This window comes from Sinohyriopsis cumingii, chromosome 3 (assembly GCF_028554795.1).
Source record: "Sinohyriopsis cumingii isolate HCF-2022 chromosome 3, ASM2855479v2, whole genome shotgun sequence".
Lineage (NCBI taxonomy): Eukaryota > Metazoa > Mollusca > Bivalvia > Unionida > Unionidae > Sinohyriopsis > Sinohyriopsis cumingii.
Window position 1 is genome coordinate 35,882,962 of NC_142963.1, and position 24,060 is coordinate 35,907,021.

Below are 24,060 nucleotides of genomic sequence, written 5' to 3' on the forward strand. Positions count from 1 at the left end.
GCTTATCATGATGTGGGCCAGTAGAAATGTAGTGCTTTTTGCGACATGTATTTTTTCATAATTTTTACACGTCTGGTTTCTTCAGCTTGACATGAATTGTGGTTAAACTAAATTTGATTGGCACATTGGGCCCAGTAACGAGCATTTTGTCATAGTTTGAGCCTTGTATCAAGAAAGTTTTACAAATGTGCATATATAATATGGGCTGTTCAGAAGACCCAAAATGGCTGATTCCCGGCATGAAGATGATGATTTTGTTTGGCAGATACTGGCTGATGATAGTGATGAAGGCATTTTATTTTTTATGGTAGGAAGTATATTTGATTATTGGAGCTGGAAAGTGTTAGTGGAGATGCCAGTTAAGTGATTTTGAGCCAGTGAGTCATTTTGAAACCAAAAATATTGTTAAATACGAGTCCGAAGTACATGTTGGATGGACAAGAACATAGGCATGCCAGTCAACCCCTCATTTTAGCACCATTTCGAAATTAAATGTAGAAAAGGCAGGCAAGTCAAATAAAAATAGACATTTTAAAAGTAGAATGCAATTATTTCTTTTGCCACAGTTTAGCCATGTGGGATTATGTGCTACACAACCATACTGCCGAAGCATAAAGGTTACAAGAAATATAATAAATCGGAATCTAAAAAGTCTTTGTGAACAAGTAGACTGGCATTAATGGACTTTATTTACATCACTATGGAACAGTAAATCTGGTATAATAGTCTACAGAGTTCTAATTTAAAAAATTAACTTTGGCAGAGCTTACATTTGTGAAAAATCTTATTTTTGAGCGTACATTTCTTTTGAGCTGGGATTGCAAGATTGACCCCCTGCCAAAGCATACAAAAGACAAAACTGGTACCAGCAGCTGCCTTGCTTGATGCTCAGTATTAAGAGGATAGTGCTATGACTGGTTGGCATGTATGCACTCCTACTAAAGCACTTTTTTCCAACTTTGACAGATCACATCCTGGTAGCTGAGCAATCTAAGGTTTACTTTGATCATGTGTACAAAATAATTAATTCTGCCATATATAGAAAAATTTAAAAAAAAAAACTATTTTTGAAGGGATGGGGGACTTTAGTTTCCAGGTGTCTAACCACACGAGTTGGACCGTTTTATCAATAAAGTATGATGAAATCTGACAACACAAAATCAGTACCATAAATTAATGCTGTACTGATAGGGTGATTTTGTGTCAGAGATTACTTTATTGATAAAATGTCAGACTTCTGTGGTCTAACCATAACATGGTTTGTTTGGAAGTCGTATCTGACAACACTGAACCCAATTGGAGATGCAGATACCATGCGATTTCCATGTGTACAGTTATTGACTGTGAACCTTGACCAAAGTTTGAGGATGGCTAGCTCATGGTAAGTCTAAAGAGAAAATAATTTCTGCACAGTATGTTTGAGACTGCATACTTTGAGATAAATTTTGACTAGTTGGTCAGTATTCTTTATAGTTGTACCCTGATAATGCCTACAGGACGAGATCTATAGGTCTAAATTAAGCCATTGTTCTTGTAAGGGTGTAGGAGAGGCAGGGATATATTTACTGCATCACCATTTTCTTGTCAAACTGGTTTTATCTTGTCAAAGACCAGAAGAGTTTATGTAAGGCTTGTTGGCATGACATTTGATTAAATTGCTGTGAGGATTGCCATCAATCCTGACGTGCATTTATCCTATGGTCTATTTATTCATTAATGAAAATAGTGCCTTTTAGGCATCTAGTATGACTTCCACAAAGGCTATCTTGAAAAATTGTCACTAGTACTGAGTAAAATGGTGATGCCAACATGAGGTTTTCAACCAAAAGACTTGTCAAAATTTATGCTGGGAACTAAATGAAATCTGCAAATGCAATGCCCAACATAGCTGCTATAGCAACAATCTTAAAAACTTGTTGCAGCCTCTACTGAGCAAATGTTTGCATCGATAGGGGATTTTCAGTAGAAGACATTTATTTGGTCCTCGATAAAAATAGTGTCAATCAGACTTCTATCTTAAAAATCTTGTTACTGCTACTCCTGAGAAGTTCCAGGTGGTTGAGTGGTCCAAAGCACTGACTTCTACAGGTCACTCGCATCTCATCTCTTTCATGGGTGTGCATCGTGGCTCTGCCAGTGTGGGTATGTCAGAAAACATACCAGTATCTTCAGACTATTCTTGCCACCATGTATGGCCTTTGTGCTAAAAATGGCACTATACGCCAAAAATCGCACTTGCATAGTCCAGTTGAACAGATGCTCATGTTGATGCACATTTTTTTAAAACCATCGACAAGTCATAATGAAGTACCCCACACACATTCGTCATTTCTCTGAATTCAGATATCACTAGAGAACATGCCATCCTGCTTAGAGTTTTACTTAGTTGTTTATAAGCATTTCTGGTACTTTTTTTGTTCTTTTCTCTTGATCATGTGTACGATAATGCTCTCTCTCAACATCTACTTTTCGACATTTCTGTGGCACTGTTTTTCAAATTATACCTTTAGTTGTCACCTCGTGGCTACCATTGCACCGACATGCAAAATGCTAATACAAACATACTTCATGTTTGTCACCACACAATGCATTGAATTTTCAAAAACAATACAAATGTGTAAGACTTATTTGGTACAAGTCTGGATTATTCACCAAGTCAAAAAGATGACCTTTTCTCACGGGACAATATTAGACCTATCTTTTTTTATCAATCATCTGAATTGAAATCAGTTTTGGGAGCCAGTACGCCCAACTAGTTCCACGTTCATGATGACTGTTTTGATAATAATCACCCCCAATTGACTTGATACCTGTAGTAACACCCAACCGTTTTCAGTGGGATATATTGTTCCTCATCAAGTGCACGGTATTGATAGATGTTCACGTAACATAAACAGCTCATTTAACCATGAAAGAAAATGTCGCTCATGTTTTGTTTTTTGACACAAGACCATTTGCTATGATAGTGATGCCAACCAATTAGTGATGGTTGGGGTTTAAGTAATCATCGGCAAAATCAATGGCCTCAGATTAGTGGATGTTAATTTAAATGCCTGCCTTAATGATTTTAGTATTTATAACATGCAAAAAGCTATTTGGTCATTATCCAAATGCAAAATATTAACCAAGAATGTATCGGGTACATAACAGCATTAGCCTCCTTGAACCTGTTCCTATGGAGTAAGTAACATGAAACGCACTCCATACTGTCGTCTTGGAAATGGGAAGTGAGGTTTGTATATACATGTGACTTAATTGCATGGATGCCAACAGTAGGGGTAACAAAAAGGATTTCCTCTAAGAGGTGCACTTACAAGAATTCTGCATTCCCTAAACAGTTGTAGCAAGTTTCATTATTAGCCCTACATTTTAATGTTTTGCTAATGCTATGCTGAGAAGATACTGTAGAAACCATGTTTAAGTGATAAAAATAATGAAATGAAAAGACAGCTATTCATCACTAACTAGTTTATTTAGATGATTAATTAACATGATTCACTTATGCTCTCAATTTATCATATAAAACGGCCCCATTTCCATGAAAATCGGGGGGCAATTTACAACTGCAGAAAGGATTGCACACCAACACAAGTTCATTGACTGGTAGAGACACAGTGAATACAAATTACAATTTTACAACAAATTTTTTTAACATGATCAAATAATTTATGTTTTCCAAAGTCGGATAACAAGTGCTGAAAACCCTTATGAGAAAAAATTATTTTGATATTCAAGCTAAAAGGCTGCCATCATATTAATTTAGGATCTGAAGTACTGTAATTGTGCCAATTTTCAACACACTTCTACACATAATTTTCTTTTGTTAAAAGAAAGAATCTCTTGGATACAATATGCATATTCAAAATGGCCAACAGATAATTTATTTAAAAAATTATAATCTTAACAAAAGCATTCATTTTATTGTCGACAATAATTAGTCACTAAATATAAAGTGAAAACGTTAACTGAAGAATATACAGTATACAGCTAGCTACCCAGTGGTGACCATGGCAGGTAATTATTACAGCATCTTGGTAGAGTAGCTTCTCAGTCGAGTTATCCCCAGCTATATACAGTTGAGATGCAGCAAGTGGGCTGTGGTTATTTTTATCCAATGTATGCATGTCTCCAGTCAGACCTTCCACTGTTAGTGACTATAATGCTACCACCTGGGACCAACGTGCACTACAGCATGAAAAATGTTATGTCATAGGAGTATACTCGTATAAGTAAATTTTGGGTATGTCTGATTTTCAATTGGTAATTTTTAAACTGACTGAGCACTGAAACATGAGAAAAACATTTTTCTCTCAAAATAATTTGTTATTATCAGGCATGGGGTCAAAAACGAGTGCTTCTTTATGATTACAGGTTCTTTGCACTGATGATGACAATTACGATGTTTCTGGAAACCACAATTAAAGGGGGCATGATTAAAATTATGACTGAATTTTTTTATTTAACAAATGGTCACCTGCAATTATAAGTTATAAGACACAGTATATGTTTAGAAAAATTAGCATGTATATTGACCACCTTACTGTAATAGTCAACGTTCATGGTCTTTTATTCACGGAATATGCTAACAATAAAAAAGAACAATGCGTGTGCATGTGATTTGGATTCTTAACTTAGCTTTAACAATTTTTCAGTCACATTGCTATGAAGTCTGCATTGTGGCAGTTTATAGTGATGTCAAGTACAGGGACGTCATACCGCAGACATGTAGTATCGTGGTCCACCAAGTCACATTATCCTGACACCAGGCCGACCGGTCCTAACACTAACCTCTCAATGCTGAGTGAAAAAAGCAGTTGTTAGTACCATTTTTATGTCCTAAGTATGACTCAGCTGAGGTTCAAACCTGCAACCTCCGGCAGCCAAGATAGATGCTCTAACCACTTAGGCCACTGGAGTGATCAATATAATTAGTGATTTTCTGGTTGTAATCATGATTACAATGCCAATTTTGAACAATTATAAAACTTCTGAAATCAATGATTATGATTACAGATCACAATGTAATCAATTAAAACTGTAATCAGCCCCATTGTTTTCTTTCAAAGTTGTTGAAGAAATGGGTACTAATGTGTAAGACAAAAAATAAATAATGCAATTTTTAAAAGTAAATTTTAACAATACCTTGGCAATGCATAAAATGGAACAAACTTGTCATGCCACGTTAATATATCCCTAATGGTATTAAGTAGCAACCAAAGTACACCGCCTCAACAACTCATGCCCAGATAACTCAAGAACCTGTTTATAATGCGCAATCTGACATGGATCCCCATTAAACCTGAAATTACAAAAACATGTTGACCCCCAATTTGTTGAACATGACGAAAATTGCAATAAAAATTGGTAAATTAAACCTTTATATATTTCTCATTTTATTATCAACAACGGTGGTTAGAATCCAGCAATTTGAATCAACATCATGAAATTCTCAGCTTTTAATAAGTCAATTTTATTAATATTTCTTTCCAAACAACATTCTCAGTACACAGTAAATAACAATGTTCAACAAAATTTTGCTCAACAAAAACGTCTAATGCTGGCAATACTTTTATAAATACCAGTTAAATTAATGTTTCAAGTAAAATTTGTGTGACCACCATAAATGCAATATGCCTCTTGTATTAAAGTGAAAAATTTAATCTACAGGTATGTCCATGAGCATTTCTGCAAGAATCAAATTAGTGTTAATTGTGTTTTGAACTTGTATTTGTTGTACTGTACACATGATTAAAAACAGCTTCCTGGTATTATCATGTTAATTATGTCTTTTGTATCAATTCAAACAATGGGAATGAAAAATAAAATAAAAGTTAAAAAGCATGCAAATTAGTCTTGTGTCAGGTCAACTCATTTCTATTATCATCTGAACACTTAAAAATATTGTGGATGTAATATAAACTTTACGTTTGCCCACTTATTTACTAATGTAATAAAAGATAGTAAGGCAATTAAGCAAAACGAGTACTTAGTGAATAAAAATCTTTATTCACAAATATGGTTCATTATGAAGCGAGTTCCAGAGTTTGCAGGGAACAAATAATTGTCTTTCAACTTTTAAAAAATGAAAATTTTGCTTTGTGAATTAACAACCAAAAGCTAATATAATACACAATGTTTTTGTGTACACATGATGGTTGTTGAAACTGCCTGGAATAATGTTGGTAACAATCTTTCAGAGGCTGGGTATCTTGAAAATAAAGATATTTCATATAGAAAAGTGAGCAACTTTGTGAGAAAAAGCTCTTTATTGGCAATTATTCCCAACGCGATTTCAAAACGAGTACTGAATCATTAGACAGTCATATCACCAACCCCAACCCCTCCCCTATTTTGGGGCATTTCCTGCATTGATGGCGTTCTTTGTTGTTGTTTTTACAATTCCCTCAGTAACTCGTGCCCTTACTAGCAATGCGGTCTCTGTTTTGGATACTGTTGTGTGTTATGATATATATATAGAGAGAGAGAGCGAGGTGTATAACCAATTTTTTCTTGATCTTTTAAGCGTATGTTTTTGCTGCTTATACCTTTCTACACCTAATGGAGATGTGAATAGTTAATTAAAAAAGCAGACTTCACATCATGTTTGTCATACAAAACTCTACTACTGCTCCACTTATGATGAATGCATTTAGCACAGAAAAAGAGTTAAATTTTACACAGTAATAAAAGAGAATAACAAATAATCTAACATGACTTTTGTAAAACATTTTTTTTGTTTTCTTGTAGGTTAGATATTGGGCTTTAGCATGGGTATCTTGACAGAAAAGTTCAATTACCTCACATTCAAAGCTTGTTTCCTTTCAGCCTTTATATCTACCAGAAACATGTCATGCACAGGGTTCCCATGCTACCGGGAAATCAGGAAAAAGTCCAGAGAAATGAAATTTTTTCCTGACTGTGAAAAGTCCTTTAATTTTGCAAATATTGATGAAAGTCTGGAAAAACCTGGGAATTTTCTGCCACCACTTGACGCCCGAAACAATCAAGTAATTGAATCGTACCCAAACTAATCGCGAGTTAAATTGATCAAGTTCTAACCAGAATATTTGGAGGGTGCAGAATGGCTCATTTGGTTGCTTGCAATAAACATATATGCTGAGTCAATCCAAACGTCCAGTGGATTGGATTCGTCAAGTAGACTTTTATTTTCAAAATCAGCTTGATATCTGTATCTTTCCTTAAATGGAAGCTATGAAAACCAGTCTAGCATTACAAGAGGCCAACATAGTGGTGGCAAAGCACAGCCGCTTACCAGATGGCCTAGCAAACTTTAAACGTTAGATCAAGTGATACATGCATGAAATCAATATGAAAATTACTTATTTTCTCAGTAATTGTGAGTATTAAAATCATTGTGCTATTCGTTGTAAGCCAAATTTATAGTCCAAATTGTTGAATCTCAGAGCTGAAATGAGAAATTGTTGTCCCTTATATTATATATTAAAGAAATGATATGAGCCCAGGTATCAATACAGGTTTTGGGACTGGTTTAATCAATTACAAGAAGACAAATTGATTTTATAGAAAATTCAGTCCTTGTTTATACAACAGTATATAATTTTGAAGTTCTTTTGCCAAAATCTAAATCAACCCTTTTGAAACTCTTTTTAATAATAGATTTTTAATCAGATCGTCTTAAGGAGATGAGGTTGTTTGAAGAATCTTGTTTGGGATTTTATTTTATTTTATTACAGATAAATTCAGGGTTTAACTCTTTACATTACAAGGCAAGATTCTAATTATTTGCGTTGTTTTGTTTTTCATACTGTAATAGGAAATGTTACTTTCTATGAGACGCATATATATTGCTATAGAATTCTTTGGAATTAAAGGTTTGAAAGGAAACAAACCATAATTTATATTCATTATGTTTTTCCCACTTAGCAACATAATGCAGCAAAATAAAGTTAGAATTTTTATTTTGTACACTGAAGTGACTTTACATGCCAATTTATAGGAATATAATCAAACTTGTTTCGTGTGATACATTTTGTGGTTTTGTTGATGATCAACTTTTCTGACTTCGATGTTTTGGAGTCTTGAAAGAGAAACATCTTTAGATTTAGAGAATTCATGTTTTATAATCTAAAATGTTCTTTAATTCTATTCTGTAATGGTCATATGTTAACCTTGGAAAAAGTAATTTCATTCTGGAAAAGAACTGGGAATTTTTATTTAGAAAAGCGTGGGAACCATGTATGCAAGTACATTGTGCATATACAATATATGTGAAAGTTGGCTATAACGAATGTTATCTGCCCAAACAAAAATCTCAATCTGATGCAAATTGATGTTGTTACATTGTATTTGATTTGCTTGATTGCTTGGGTTTTCTTCTTCCCAATAACATGACATTCATGAAAGTTGCCTAGCAACACATGTACTTAGGTTAAAGATTATCCAATACCTTCTCCTGCACTATATCTTGCTGAGAATATACCACATAAATATGTCCATTTCAAAGGCTATGAGACTGCCATAGTGGATAAAACAATTTTACTACAGTCAATTTACATGTGCTTTATTACACTGTATTGCAAATTTTCAACTTGCATAGTCATCATGGTTTATTTACAATGTAATATCTTATTTTGACAGCATCATAAATGTAATGTGTGCATTTTTATGTCCACATGTAATGTTCAGCTCTCAAATAATATCAATTACTGTTTTTGACAATAATACCATATCATAAAGGATGATTCAAACTGTAATGCACACTTTGAGGTGGGGTATCAGACTTAATAATTCTGTCAAGCTGAAGTTTTTCTGGCTTTTTTAGTCATCTAGTAGAAATACCTATACTTAATCGGAGTCATAAAGAACTAGTCTGTATACAACTTATGGAGTGTAAATACAAACCATCATCTGCCTGAAAAGCAATACTGACTAGAAAGAAATTTTACAAAATTAAAACCTTATTGTTGTATTAAAATAAGGTCTGGTAATATAATACAAAAATTGCAATGAGAAACCTTAATATTAAACACTAGTTAAGTTTCATCTAAAGATACATCAGTAAGAATGTATTATTCCCAATGATAGTGAATAATATTAGCACTGTAATAAGAGTGGACCCCTGAAGGTTGTGTGGTCTAAGGTGCTTGCCTTACAGATCACTCACATGTCTCACCTCTGTCCATGAGTTTGAGTCTCAGCTTGACCAACATGGCTATGTAAGAAAGCTTGCCAGTAGTTTTCCATGGGTCAGTGGTTCTCGTGGGTTTCTTCTTCCACTAAATATGCTGACCACCAAGTATAGCCCACCATGTGCAGACTATGCTGGCCGCCAAGTATAACCCACCACGTGCAGAATATGCTGGCCGCCAAGTATAGCCCACCATGTGCAGACTATGCTGGCCGCCAAGTATAACCCACCATGTGCAGAATATGCTGGCCGCCAAGTATAACCCACCACGTGCAGAATATGCTGGCCGCCAAGTATAGCCCACCACGTGCAGACTATGCTGGCCGCCAAGTATAGCCCACCACATGCAGACTATGCTGGCCGCCAAGTATAACCCACCATGTGCAGATTATGCTGGCCGCCAAGTATAGCCCACCATGTGCAGACTATGCTGGCCGCCAAGTATAGCCCACCACGTGCAGACTATGCTGGCCGCCAAGTATAACCCACCACATGCAGAATATGCTGGCCGCCAAGTATAGCCCACCATGTGCAGAATATGCTGGCCGCCAAGTATAACCCACCACGTGCAGAATATGCTGGCCGCCAAGTATAGCCCACCATGTGCAGAATATGCTGGCAACCAAGTATAGCCCACCATGTGCAGAATATGCTGGCCACCAAGTATAGCCCACCACGTGCAGACTATGCTGGCCGCCAAGTATAACCCACCACGTGCAGAATATGCTGGCCGCCAAGTATAGCCCACCATGTGCAGACTATGCTGGCCGCCAAGTATAACCCACCATGTGCAGAATATGCTGGCCGCCAAGTATAGCCCACCACGTGCAGAATATGCTGGCAACCAAGTATAGCCCACCATGTGCAGAATATGCTGGCCACCAAGTACAACCCACCATGTGCAGACTATGCTGGCCACCAAGTATAGCCCACCATGTGCAGACTATGCTGGCCGCCAAGCATAGCCCACCATGTGCAGAATATGCTGGCCGCCAAGCATAGCCCACCATGTGCAGAATATGCTGGCCGCCAAGTATAACCCACCATGTACAGAATATGCTGGCCGCCAAGTACAACCCACCATGTGCAGAATATGCTGGCCGCCAAGTACAACCCACCATGTGCAGACTATGCTGGCCGCCAAGTACAACCCACCATGTGCTAAATATGCTGGCCACCAAGTATAGCCCACCATGTGCAGAAAACAAATATAGCTATATCAGGAGAAATATAAACTTCTTTGTGTCAAACACTAACACAAACATTTTATGATAAATTTACATCATGAATAAGTCGTGCACAACCTACAAGTCTGACAAAATGAAGAGCATCATGCTCATTTTATATACACAAAGAATTTTCTCCAAATTAGATAAAACCTGACCATACAAGTACTTTTGTCACAAGCACACATGCATGTTAAAACATGTATCAATATCACAAAATGCTGAACAGATAAAAGAAGTTTTTTTTACAATGTCTACTAATAAATATTTAAGTATCTGAACCACACATTCATAAAAAGTCTGTACATCTTGCACAATCAGAACAATAAATAACACAGAACATAGGCATATGTTCTTATATGAGAATGATCCATGCTAAAACCTTTCTGCTGTTTAATAAGTCTATATTTAGATATACTTAAATGTATAGTAATCATTAAAAATGTCTATAGAAATTAGAATGAAAATTAAATCGGTCATATATTCATTTATTTTCTTCTTTTCACAAATGATTCCACACAAATCCATTTTTTTTTCAGCCACAATGACTTTGACCGTAGGACCCCCAAATCAACGAGTCTCTTCCAAACCTTAGGTGCAAACCCACAGCAAATGTTGGTAATGTTATGTAGTCTAGAACTAAAGCTGCTATATCAAACTCATTTTCCTTCTTTCTGTCACAGTGACCCTTACCTTTCAACTCCAAAATCAATGCAAGGAATGCTGGTTCAATAACTGCCCAGGCCAGCCTGCAGCAGCCGCCTTGGTGTGTCCTTTAGAAAGGCACATGGCTCCCATCTCCTTGGCATGATATAGCCAATAGAGTACTCAAAGTGCCATCAAAAACCAAGCAACCCCAAGTACAGGTCATCCGCAAAGTAAAGTCCAGGTCTGTGAAGTTATTGTGTTGAAACCCATTTTCTTTAAGTCACAGTGACCTTTACCACTGACCCCAAAATTAATCCACAATGTAGAAAGTAGAGAAAATGAATTATTATGAAGAAATAAAACTGGGAACATACACACAACATCATAACGTAATATGGTAATCATACACAAAAAAGTGAATCTCAGATTTAGATACAAGCTGTGACCATGGGTTTTGTCATATGTTACTTAAATATTACCATGAATCTGCCATCTGAAACAATAAATTCATCATTCAATTGTCCAGTTTGATGATGATAAATCAAAATTGACATCAAACAACAGACATTAAAAAGTACATTATTCAAAACAAGCTAAATAAACTGGATAACTGACACTTGATAGATGTTACTCCTACAACAAATGTCCAAAATAACAGCACTAAAATCAATTAGGTTCCACCATATGAGTCATAAGCAACAAAAAAGTATCTGATATCCAATCTTTTGTCAGTCATGATGGGTGAGGGGGTCATTTCTTTTGGTATTAGAATCTGAAAATGTTCTACTTGTCTGATACATTGGGTTTTGATGGAATGGCACTAAGAAATTAAAAACAAATAAATTTCTTCATATTGTATAAAAATTCACAGCAAGTAAAACTGAACAACACCTGCTCTGAAGAAGATTTACTTGTTCTTGGCGGACACACATGGGATTTCTCCAACCCTGTTCTCTAACATAACCCTGAAACATCATTTCTGCTGATGGGTTAAAGAATAAATGTTCTTTCTACTGGAAATGAAGGTAAAATTGATGCACCCTAGATCATAATATTTCTTTAAGGCAAATACACTTTCTCAATTATTCTCAGGAATATATTTTTTGTAACTGGTCACAAGAAGGAGTTGCCATGTTCTGTGCTTTTTCATATAACCTGGCATCTGCATAACTTCTAGCTCTCCACAGCATATTCTCCTCTAAAATTAAGAAAGAAAGAACAGAATATAAATTTTATGATATGTACTTTATAAATGAGTACAATTTTAAAATATCACTAAACAAATGAACTATACAAAGAAAATTTGTTCGTGTCCATTATTTAATAGTCTTCTATCATGGCAATAGTAGGGTATGGTTGACCTGGTTAATTCTTGACCAATAGGTTTCAATGACCGTGACCTTTGGGTAAAATGTCCTGAACAAAATCTACTGTGCCGAAACCATTCTCTTTTCTATGGGATTTGCCAGGATTCTCTGGGATTTTCCATGACTGACCCATGGCTTTTATTACGTGTAAGCCTTTCCACAAGGTCAAAGAAGTGACAATAAAACAGATTATTATGCAAAACCAATTTTTTTAAAAAGTCACAATGACCCTGACCTTTCAACCTGACGGCAGCAGTGCTAAATGTAATTTTTTCCAAACTGCTGATACAAAATGATTGATCAAAACAGACAAGCATCACCATTAAAAAGGGTTGGATGTTTATACAATCAGAATAAAAAGTAATAACACAAAATAAAAATTTACACTGAAACTGAATATATCGATGATTTCATTTAAATGCATATAAATTTGGAAAATAATGTGTCAGTGAATACAAACTTTGGTGAACATGAAACACATTTTAACTTTAAATTGCATCTATAAATTAACAGATTTTCTGTGCATGAATATACCATATATACTCTCTTCAAGATCAAGTTCAAATGCAAACAACACAGACCATGATCTGCCATCACATCATGTGCTGGCACATGAGGGTCTTTGTTGTTTGTTCTACTGATCACTCCTCAGGTCTGTTAGCACATAATGGTGGTCTATACAGTTCTTTAGTATTTCTTGGATACTTTTTGCTGAACATTTCTGAGTGCCTTTCTCATGTGATTAAAGAGTTCCTTCTCATTCACCCTTTAAAAAACTATCAATCTGAAACTTTCAATTTAAACATTCAAAGGACATAATTTAAAATTGCTAATATTCATTATAAGTAAAGGTGAAAAGCTCCTTACTGTAACTTCTTTCTTGAAAACATTTTGTCCGCAGATTTGATACAAATTCTTCTTCTACTTGTCTTTCTAACCTACGTAAATCTGATTGAAAATTTGCTTTAAAATCACTCTGTACATAATATGGAATTTTCAGGCTTGATGTTTTCTTTTCTACTGAATATTTTCTGCAAAGAAAAAGAAAAAAAGGATCAGATTATATCTTGCTGTTCACTGAAAATTAGCTACAATATTTAGCATCAACCTAAATGCATGACAATTTGACTACATATTTATTAACAACAGAGTTATCTGGTTTTAAGAGTTTCATTTGTGACTATCATGAAGGATTGTTCATCAAATCCATGAATCAGTCAAAATTTTGGTTTTCCATTAAAAACGCTGACAAAATGTAAAGGGGGGGTTGAGGGTCCTCCCCCAATGGGTTTTCAAGGGGCAGCGCTGGTGCAACTTATGATCATAAAATAAACCAAAATAATCATTTGAAAAACTTTTAAACTTACCAAAAATGTTCAACTTTACTTCAGTAATTTCACAATATTTATAGTGACATGAATTTGTTCTCCAATACTATTAATGCTGAAGTTATTTCATGTGCATGTCAGTGTTCACATCGTAATTAAGTTAAATATATTATATGTTTTTTTCCATAACAAATCTGTAAAATAAACACCCAAGTATATCAACTATATACAAATAATCCCATACATTCACTTGTCTTTTTCTCCAATGGATGCAAGCTGTTGATATGCTAGTCGAGCTCTTTTGCAGTGTTGGCAACGATTTCTTTAGTCTTCGTTTTTGGCTCAATGTGCAATCGTGTTTTTTTCCCTTCTCAATGAGAGCCTCTTTCTTTTCAAGCTGGTGCTTGTATTGGCGACATGGAATGCACATATTCTGACAGAGGGCTACATTTGTTCTCTCATGCAAGAAATCTTTCTTCTTATAGTAATTAACTGAACTTTTTCCAGATGCCTTCTTTCTGAGCTTTGATTTTTCATTATGCAGCTTCTTCTGTAGGTGCTGTTCCAAACTCTTCCAACCACAATTACCGCAATTCCGATCTTTCTTGTATAGGTCACAAAATGCCAGTCCTCTAGCGTTCAGTTTTCTTATATACTGATCAGCTAAATTTCTGTCAACTTTTCGCTCCAGCCATTCCCATTTCCATACATTTTTTAAACCTTTATCTAAACTTTTCGTGTCATGCCCTCTCTCAACAACTTGGGATGCCATGTTTTGCAAGCATGCTTCTTCTTTCCATTGCCATTAGTTTCCATTACACGAAGATTCACTGGATGAATTTAAACCTTTGACCATTCAGACTGCTCTTTATGAGAGTCGTGTGCTTACTAATATATGGAACGAATAATTTACAAGGGTTGTTGTGCAATGGGACCAAACAGACGATTTTTTAAAACCGGATCAGAGATGATATAAAAAACAGACTATATCAAGAAAAATCTGATTCAAGTCAGGAGAAAAGCAGAATTCCGCATTAAAACAGAGAAAAATCATGTCTGATGAATGTGACTAAAGAAAAATATTTTTCCCTAGATCTAACCTTGAAAATCAAGTACTGCATACAATAAAAAAAAACATGCACATTCAACCTGTGCCAACCCAAGGTATGTCTTTTCAACCTGTATATTTGTAAAGATAGATTGCAAATTTGAATATAAAGACTTACATTTCAGTATCCTTCAATTGAGATAATTCATCATCTATATGTAGGCTGGGCATGATACTTGAAACAACAAAATACCATACACTCCAAATAAGGACGTAGACTTTAGGCAAAGCATAAATCAGTTACCCACTCCAGACCTTTTTATCCTCATAGAAGTTAATCAGTATTTTGCAAATGTCCTATTCACAATTATAGATAACTGTCTGTAATCTGTCATCCTAACACTGACAGGTGCTCCAGCATCAACAATTCTAAAGAACCTCATGAAGTATGCAGTTGGTTATCTGAAGCATGACTGACCCTTGATGATAAATTCCATTGGTTTATTTTACTTGTCACCAGTTGTTATAACATCTAAAGCTGCTGTAGCCCAGCTGTTAGAGCATAAGGTCAAAGGTTTGATAACCCACCCAGGCCATCCCAGTTTGGCTGCCTCAATGTGTCCTTGGGAAAGGTTCATAGTTCCATTTCCTCAGTATATAAGCAATAGTGTCTTGAAAGTGCTGTAAAAAAACCAACCTACATCATAACATCAAACTTGTGGGCTTCCTGATCTTAAAAATACCTGAATTTAGTGCATTACAGCATTCTCATGCACTTCAGTGAGCGAGATGAAGAGCCCAAGCAATGAATGTAACTCTGGCATGCTGAATCTTTAGTGAAAAAGTCTTTGCCTGTAAAATTAGTGTTGTACCATGAGAATATTTCTTTGGCTGATGTGCCACAAATTCTGACACTGCGTAACCCACGCAATCACCTGGTGCATGTCCATTATGAAAGCACATGTAAATTAATTGAAAGGCATGTACATAGTGAATTTCATGTTTTCTCGGAATGCACAATGTATGCAGTGTGACCACGCTATAACATGAACATGGATTTAACACGATCGTGGTGTGGCTCCTGACATTTCATATACATGCATTTTTCTCGTACACGGAAAAAACTAATTTCTTAAAAGTATGAAAAAAAACCCCATAAAATTGTTATCATTTTGGGAAAGAGATTGCGTATGAATAATACAAAATAATCATTGCATTGCTCCTGAAATTTTATATGTATTTTTCTTGTACATGAAAAAGATTTATCTTCTTAAAAGTACAAAAAATAACATGCAAAAAGTTTGTCCAGCAATCGTGCAGGGCTTCTCCAATGTCGCAAATTGCGTTTAATTTCCTTATTGGCAGCAAAATGTACCATCTGGAAATTTTATTTCTTTCATTGGCAACATTGTTGGCCATTTAAACTTGTATATAGAACCATTTGTTTGGAGTGGAGAAATTAGGAGGCCCAATGAAATTAAGCAGCAAACTTGATACAAGATGCACCGAAATTTATCTACTGTTACATAAACAAATTCCTTGTCCATACTGACAAACCATCTTAACAGTGCAGTTATATCATAATCTGCATACCTTGACATCTAGCATGAGTACTGTATGTTGTGAGATATCAGCTGCTTTTCACATTTCTGATAGAGATCAACAGGAAGAAGCATTATCTCATAATCTCACTTTTGTTGGATTTTCGGTCGCTCCCAAGTAATTAATATATATACATAGACTGACATTTGTATTTCGATGGCTAGTAAAATTCCTCTTCTTTTCACTCAGAATTAAATCTTTAAGAACATTACCATTTTCTGTAGTAATCCCTGTTACCATACCAGAATTGTGTCCCTATCGACCACCGACCCTTTTTTAAATTTCTGACACATGTATAGAAGGCAGCATCACTCTGCTACCACAAAGGTAAAAAAAAAAAAGATCTTGTTGCAATATTCAATAGGCAGGGAGGTACTGTATCTACAATCGTTCAAATGATGGCCAATTCCTTTTTAAAAGTGTACCCAGATAAAATAGTTTGCTGAAATATCAAAGAAAACAGATTACCTTTGAAGCACCAATTGTTATGAAAACATACTAAGCAAAGGTTAAAAAAAATCAGTCAATCATGCAATACACTTATTTGATGTTGCTGCCACAATAAGAAATGGGTATTTGTTTGGTTCTCCAAAACTGTCCTTTAGCGGTGACTTCAATAATGCATGCACCCTTCATCAAAGAAACAAAGAAAGCGGACTACAATCTTAAATAAAAACAAAGAACCCTTCTTCAACGGCAGTCAGTACCAAACATAAATAAAAGCAATGGAATCTGATTATTTCATTTTTCAACATGACTGGAACATGTATTCTGTGCTGTGAAAGTTTCTTTTTTGCAGAAGAAAGTTTATGCTGATTAACACTACCAATGGCAGCTAAAAATACAAACTAACTTTTACAAACTTGGAAATTAGTGAAAGTAAAGGTGCTTCATTATTCGTTACATGATTGTGCTATTTTTCCCTACTGAATTCAGACCTATATGACCTGCGACAAAATTAATGAATATTTTAAATCTCTGTGTGTGTGTGTGTGCATATTTTCAATGGAATTACTTGTAGATTCAATAGATGTGATGAGATTCATGGGTGAGTACACAGTGTTGATACTCTATTCATGCTTTACATTAGACATGTACATATAAATAGCATACACGTACATGTACCAATGCGCGGATCTCTGAATAAAGTAAAATATTATATATGCCTTCTCTGTTTTCACTACAGGTGTATTTCTCATTTAATATGATTCCATTTAAAATGAAGGACATATTTTTGTACCCGCATTTAATACCTACCACCCACCCCCAAATTTGTTTGGGGTTACATGCATCATTTTCTTCAGCTAACTGACCTGGTTGCTTATAACACGGTTTGGTCTATAACATGGTCGGGTTCTATGGCTCCCAACTACCATGTTATAGCAGGGTCACACTTTATAAGGACCAATGTTCTTTTAATACTTAGGCCTATGTTGTACTTACTCTGATCGCTGCAAAGCAAAAACAGGATCACTAACAAAGAAACCACTCAGCAAACTCAGAAAGACCAAAAGCAGAAGAGGGGCCATTTGTAACAATAGTGTAGCTCTGCCCTGCAAGAGAAACAGTGAAATTTTTAAATTTACAAGGCATGTACAGTATATCTGTTATTAAGATTTATTTATCCTAATTCTTTATTTCTGACAGTATCAGCAAAATGAAAAACTAAAAACTGCATTGTAGTTGCATTCACAAAATTCTGACCAGTCTGGTGGCCTAGCAGTTAGAGCATCTGCCTCAATCTTACAGACAAACACACACACAAAATTCCCATGGTATTGCATTCAAAACCTGCAATAACTTTAAAGGAGACCAGAAACCAATGGAAATATAGAATAATAATAAAAGTACTATAGCAGAAAACCTTATTCTGAAGTATCATCTGCGACCGTAGTGCCAATATTTAAATATTGGCCTATCTTCTAGGAGCTGAATTTCTGTGACCTCGTATGCAAAATTTCCGCGCCTATTCGGTTACTTTCAGGATGTAATGTCATAGTAGCAACACCAGCAGCCCAAGTGGGAGTTGCCAGAGTAAAAGACGATGCCGTTTTGCGTTGCTTACAGGTGTAATAGAACATTAAGAAAAGCATGTGGACAACATTTTTTTTCTTTCCGAAAGATAAAGGCATAATGAAAGAATGGATACATTATTACAAATGGGTCAATTTCAAAGCAACACAATACAGCACTCTGTGCTCGTTACATTTCTCAAAGGAATGTTACGAGAGGGATCATGAAAAAATGGCAGCTCAAGGATATGCAAAAGCTAGGCCTAGACTAAAACTTGGTGCTGTTCCAGACATACCTTTGGAAATTTTAAATCCTGGCAAAAGTGTTAAACGTATGAGTTATGAAAATAGGCAGAAGGCTGAATAAGTGACCACAAAATGTAACAATCAATTCACAGATCTTTTATCTACACCAGCAGTGCTAAAAACAAATCTGATAGTGCAACACCCTGGGCCCCTCTGGTTTTAGTTTTGGCTCATCCTGTATTCAAAGTAAGGTGCCCGTCAGGCTTGTTGAAACAAAAATTGTTTGCCTGAGGAAACTTTGATCGCGCTGGTGAAATGAGTAAATGTATTTTCAAGATGTTGACATACATGCCTTAACACAGCACAATCTAAATCAAATCACCACTGTCCTAGGTGAAATTTAGATCTGATTTTAAATAAATGGAAGCTTTGCTAAAAATAAGATTCTATACCTGTCATGTTTGGAGAAAACACAATTTTCAGTAATCTTAAAAAAATTAAAAATTAAAAGAAAAACTTTGAGTGTATGCCTGTTACATATAGTATGTATAAACGGTAATCTGTAATGACTGGAACTGATATAAAACTATCCCTTGGGCAGTTTAAATAGCAGCGATTAAAAGAAAAGAGGTCCAAGTTTCACATTAACTGGCTGAGAATAAAAACTGGGGGTACTATTGACCCAACCCCCTTGCCCCAATGTGCAAGCGCCCATGGGACGTGCCTTTTCTCCCTGTGATACGCCTTATGCATATTCTGGTCAGCTCTGGCTAAATTGCAAAATGGCTAAAGTTTTGATTTAAGTACGCAAAAAATAAAGCAAGTGTGACTAATGAACAGTTAATCCTTATCCTTGCAAAGATCTTGTGAAAAGGACTGCCCTTCGGACATGCTTCAAAGAAACCATGTTCGACAGTGTATGGAAGTACCAGCAATTGATTGCCAAATAAACGATGCCTATTTTGATGTTACTTACGATGCCATGGACTTCATTTTAACAATTCAAATCTGCAGTCACAAGTTACTGTAAATGTGGCAACTATTTTTCACATGTTTTATGCCCCACCTTATTTCCTTAGGTTTAAGTCTTAATGCATGTAACACTGTTTGCTGAATAAAATATTTATTCTCAATTAGTTTTTTAGGGGCACATATACTGCATGGTATATTTTGTTTTATTCCTCATTTTAATTTAATCATGGTAGTTAAACTTTACATATATGGTAGAGGAATGTCAGGTGTTAACTGGCTAAGTTTCTTTGGCGGAAATGGAGATGCGATTTTGTTTGCAGAAAAAATTTCACAGCATTAACAGTGATCATTCATTTAAGATAATTGGTGACAATTTTATTCTTCTTTTTTTTTTACTATAGTACTGTTGTAGTTTTTTAAAAACATCTGAAATTTACTTGAATAATGTTTAATCTTCACGTCCTATTTACTGAAGAAAAAAAAAACTGTTGTGTGATATTAATTATTCGTCCAGTATCGGATTTAGACGTGTGCGTGTGATTTGAATTTTTAACGTAGCTTTTAAACATTTTCAGTCATATAGCTAAAATGTCTGCAGTGTGGCAGTTTAGACTGTGGATTGCATACGTTATATCTATTTATACATGGTTTGGGTTTGTTTTTTCTTCTTCTGACAAATGAAAATTGACAGACATAATGCAATAATCGGGACTTTGCTGCGAAAAATTGAGAGATATTACGAGATCAGGAGGTGGATGAGGAAATACCCCAAAAATCGGGAGGTTTTTCTCCCAGCCTGAAAGTTGACAGGTATGAACAGTCTGGGCTTGTGGAATTTTAGTCAGGGCTTGGGTTTTTATTTAAGTCACCAGCCCGAGGCCTATGCCTAAAAAATATCTTTTAGCACTGACCAGTACAGTAAATAAACTATTATATCAGACAGCAGATTCAACTTATGAATGTGCAACCCAAATGTGGTCTCCTCCTGTTTGCCTCGCTTGCCATGTTTATGTTTGTAATCGAGGACTGGCTAGTATTGCATCACTGGACCACGTAATCTGTCGTCTCATCAAAACTCAGCAATTTACGGAATCGTGGTATCTTCAACGCAATATAATCACTACCCGCTTACGATATTTAATTTATAAACATTACAGTTGAATTAAAATCTGTAGAGAATTACATACGTAAAAGGAAAAGTTTGATTTCTCGTCTCCTTTAAGATCACTGGAGCACAAAGATTTGTCAATTTGTGAATCATACAATGATGATTGTAATGTTTCACAGAAATCTGTACACAAGAGGCCAAATAAATCACTCATCTGACTGACATTTGCACAATATCCAAAAGGAAAAGCAGTAACAAGATTTAGAATACCTACTATGACAAAAAGAATATGACCAGTTTTATGTATCCAAACCAGCAACTGATCTTAATATCTCTTTTTTTTCATTCTCACAAAGCAAGCAAAAAACAAATAAGGTAAAGTCCTGACTGGAATTTCCTTGTTTGTACCAACTCCAACATGGTATGCTAACTCCAACATGATATATATTAGCTTAAAGGTCTATTCCCCATGATGTGGGTGGTGTTAACCCATCCTAAATCAAGTGTGGATAAAATTTTCAACAATATAAATAAGTACTGATTAAAGTTCCTCAAAAACATACTTACATCTGTAGAAGTATCCCTGCTATAAGTGTGGTGCTGGTGTGTATGAGTGTGGACATTACTCTGATAATGTCTTCGGACATGACCTGTTGGAAGATGACGAAAAATACTTAATGACGGTTTAATCAAGGTTGTATGTTCAAAATAATGACATTTATTATAAACATTTGCAAAGTCTGACAAATATTAAATATTATTAACATATATTTCATGCAATCAACAGATTTTCTATGTATTTTGCATAGCTATAGCTGAAGAAGCAGAAATCACAAGATTCTTCTGAGTTAGAAAATTTCCAGGTTTGGGATCAGTTCTTGGGTCTGGATTATCGCCTTCCTCTCATAAGACCTAAATGAGTTCAGTCAAAGTAGCATACAAGGTTAACATTTTCACAAACCAGGGTAACTTTGACATTTGTCAGAAAGAATGGTCATAAAACCAACTGAAAACAACCTCATCCTGACATCTAACTAACTAGAAATATGAAAATAATTCATTTAGCTCACACTAACATATGCAGTAAAATGTTTTTCAACAATACTTACCTTATCAAAATAAATTACAAGTATAATCACTTATAAATCCACATCTCCCAAGGGTGTTTTTGGAACAGAATTGCTAAACATTTTCTGCCCGCCTAGACAAAAGTGGTCCTGTGTGACTGAGTGGTCTATGGCACTCATCTTTACCAATCACTCACACACATCTCCAAGACACTCATCTTTACCAATCACTCACACACCTCTCTCAGGCACTCATCTTTACCAATCACTCACACACCTCTCTCAGGCACTCATCTTTACCAATCACTCACACACCTCTCTCAGGCACTCATCTTTACCAATCACTCACATATCTCCAAGGCACTCATCTTTACCAATCACTCACACACCTCTCTCAGGCACTCATCTTTACCAATCACTCACACACCTCTCTCACACATATCTAAGGCACTCATCTTTACCAATCACTCACACATCTCCAAGACACTCATCTTTACCAATCACTCACACACCTCTCTCAGGCACTCATCTTTACCAATCACTCACACACCTCTCTCAGGCACTCATCTTTACCAATCACTCACACACCTCTCTCAGGCACTCATCTTTACCAATCACTCACAAACCTCTCTCAGGCACTCATCTTTACCAATCACTCACACACCTCTCTCAGGCACTCATCTTTACCAATCACTCACACACCTCTCTCAGGCACTCATCTTTACCAATCACACACACACCTCTCTCACACATATCTAAGGCACTCATCTTTACCAATCACTCACACACCTCTCTCAGGCACTCATCTTTACCAATCACTCACACACCTCTCTCAGGCACTCATCTTTACCAATCACTCACACACCTCTCTCAGGCACTCATCTTTACCAATCACTCACACACCTCTCTCAGGCACTCATCTTTACCAATCACTCACACACCTCTCTCAGGCACTCATCTTTACCAATCACTCACATATCTCCAAGGCACTCATCTTTACCAATCACTCACACACCTCTCTCAGGCACTCATCTTTACCAATCACTCACACACCTCTCTCACACATATCTAAGGCACTCATCTTTACCAATCACTCACACATCTCCAAGACACTCATCTTTACCAATCACTCACACACCTTTTTAGGCACTCATCTTTACCAATCACTCACACATCTCCAAGACACTCATCTTTACCAATCTCTCACACACCTCTCTCAGGCACTCATCTTTACCAATCACTAACACACCTCTCTCAGGCACTCATCTTTACCAATCACTCACACACCTCTCTCAGGCACTCATCTTTACCAATCACTCACACACCTCTCTCAGGCACTCATCTTTACCAATCACTCACACACCTCTCTCAGGCACTCATCTTTACCAATCACTCACACACCTCTCTCAGGCACTCATCTTTACCAATCACTCACACACCTCTCTCAGGCACTCATCTTTACCAATCACTCACACACCTCTCTCAGGCACTCATCTTTACCAATCACTCACACACCTCTCTCAGGCACTCATCTTTACCAATCACTCACACACCTCTCTCACACATATCTAAGGCACTCATCTTTACCAATCACTCACACACATCTCTCAGGCACTCATCTTTACCAATCACTCACACACCTCTCTCATTCACTCATCTTTACCAATCACTCACACACCTCTCTCAGGCACTCATCTTTACCAATCACTCACACACCTCCAAGGCACTCATCTTTACCAATCACTCACACACCTCTCTCAGGCACTCATCTTTACCAATCACTCACACACCTCTCTCACACATATCTAAGGCACTCATCTTTACCAATCACTCACACACCTCTCTCAGGCACTCATCTTTACCAATCACTCACACACCTCCAAGGCACTCATCTTTACCAATCACTCACACACCTCTCTCAGGCACTCATCTTTACCAATCACTCACACACCTCTCTCAGGCACTCATCTTTACCAATCACTCACACACCTCTCTCAGGCACTCATCTTTACCAATCACTCACACACCTCTCTCAGGCACTCATCTTTACCAATCACTCACACACCTCTCTCAGGCACTCATCTTTACCAATCACTCACACACCTCTCCAAGACACTCATCTTTACCAGTCACTCACACACCTCTCTCAGACACTCATCTTTACCAATCACTCACACACATCTCCAAGGCACTCATCTTTACCAATCACTCACACACCTCTCTCAGGCACTCATCTTTACCAATCACTCACACATATCTAAGGCACT

At 36.3% G+C, this 24,060-nt stretch overlaps 1 protein-coding gene across 1 annotated transcript in view; it reads right to left on the reverse strand.

Moving 5' to 3' along the window:
- Positions 1 to 3,453: 3,453 nt before the first annotated feature.
- Positions 3,454 to 24,060, reverse strand: part of LOC149802680 (dnaJ homolog subfamily B member 12-like) — a 40,179-nt gene continuing 19,572 nt past the window's right edge. The window contains exons 6-9 of the mRNA XM_089952061.1: positions 21,294 to 21,376; positions 17,832 to 17,941; positions 13,278 to 13,441; positions 3,454 to 12,241 (exon numbers count right to left, since the gene is read on the reverse strand). Coding sequence (XP_089808187.1) covers positions 12,132 to 12,241; positions 13,278 to 13,441; positions 17,832 to 17,941; positions 21,294 to 21,376 — 467 coding nt within the window. The 3' untranslated portion in view covers positions 3,454 to 12,131. The remainder of the gene's footprint in view (positions 12,242 to 13,277; positions 13,442 to 17,831; positions 17,942 to 21,293; positions 21,377 to 24,060) is intronic.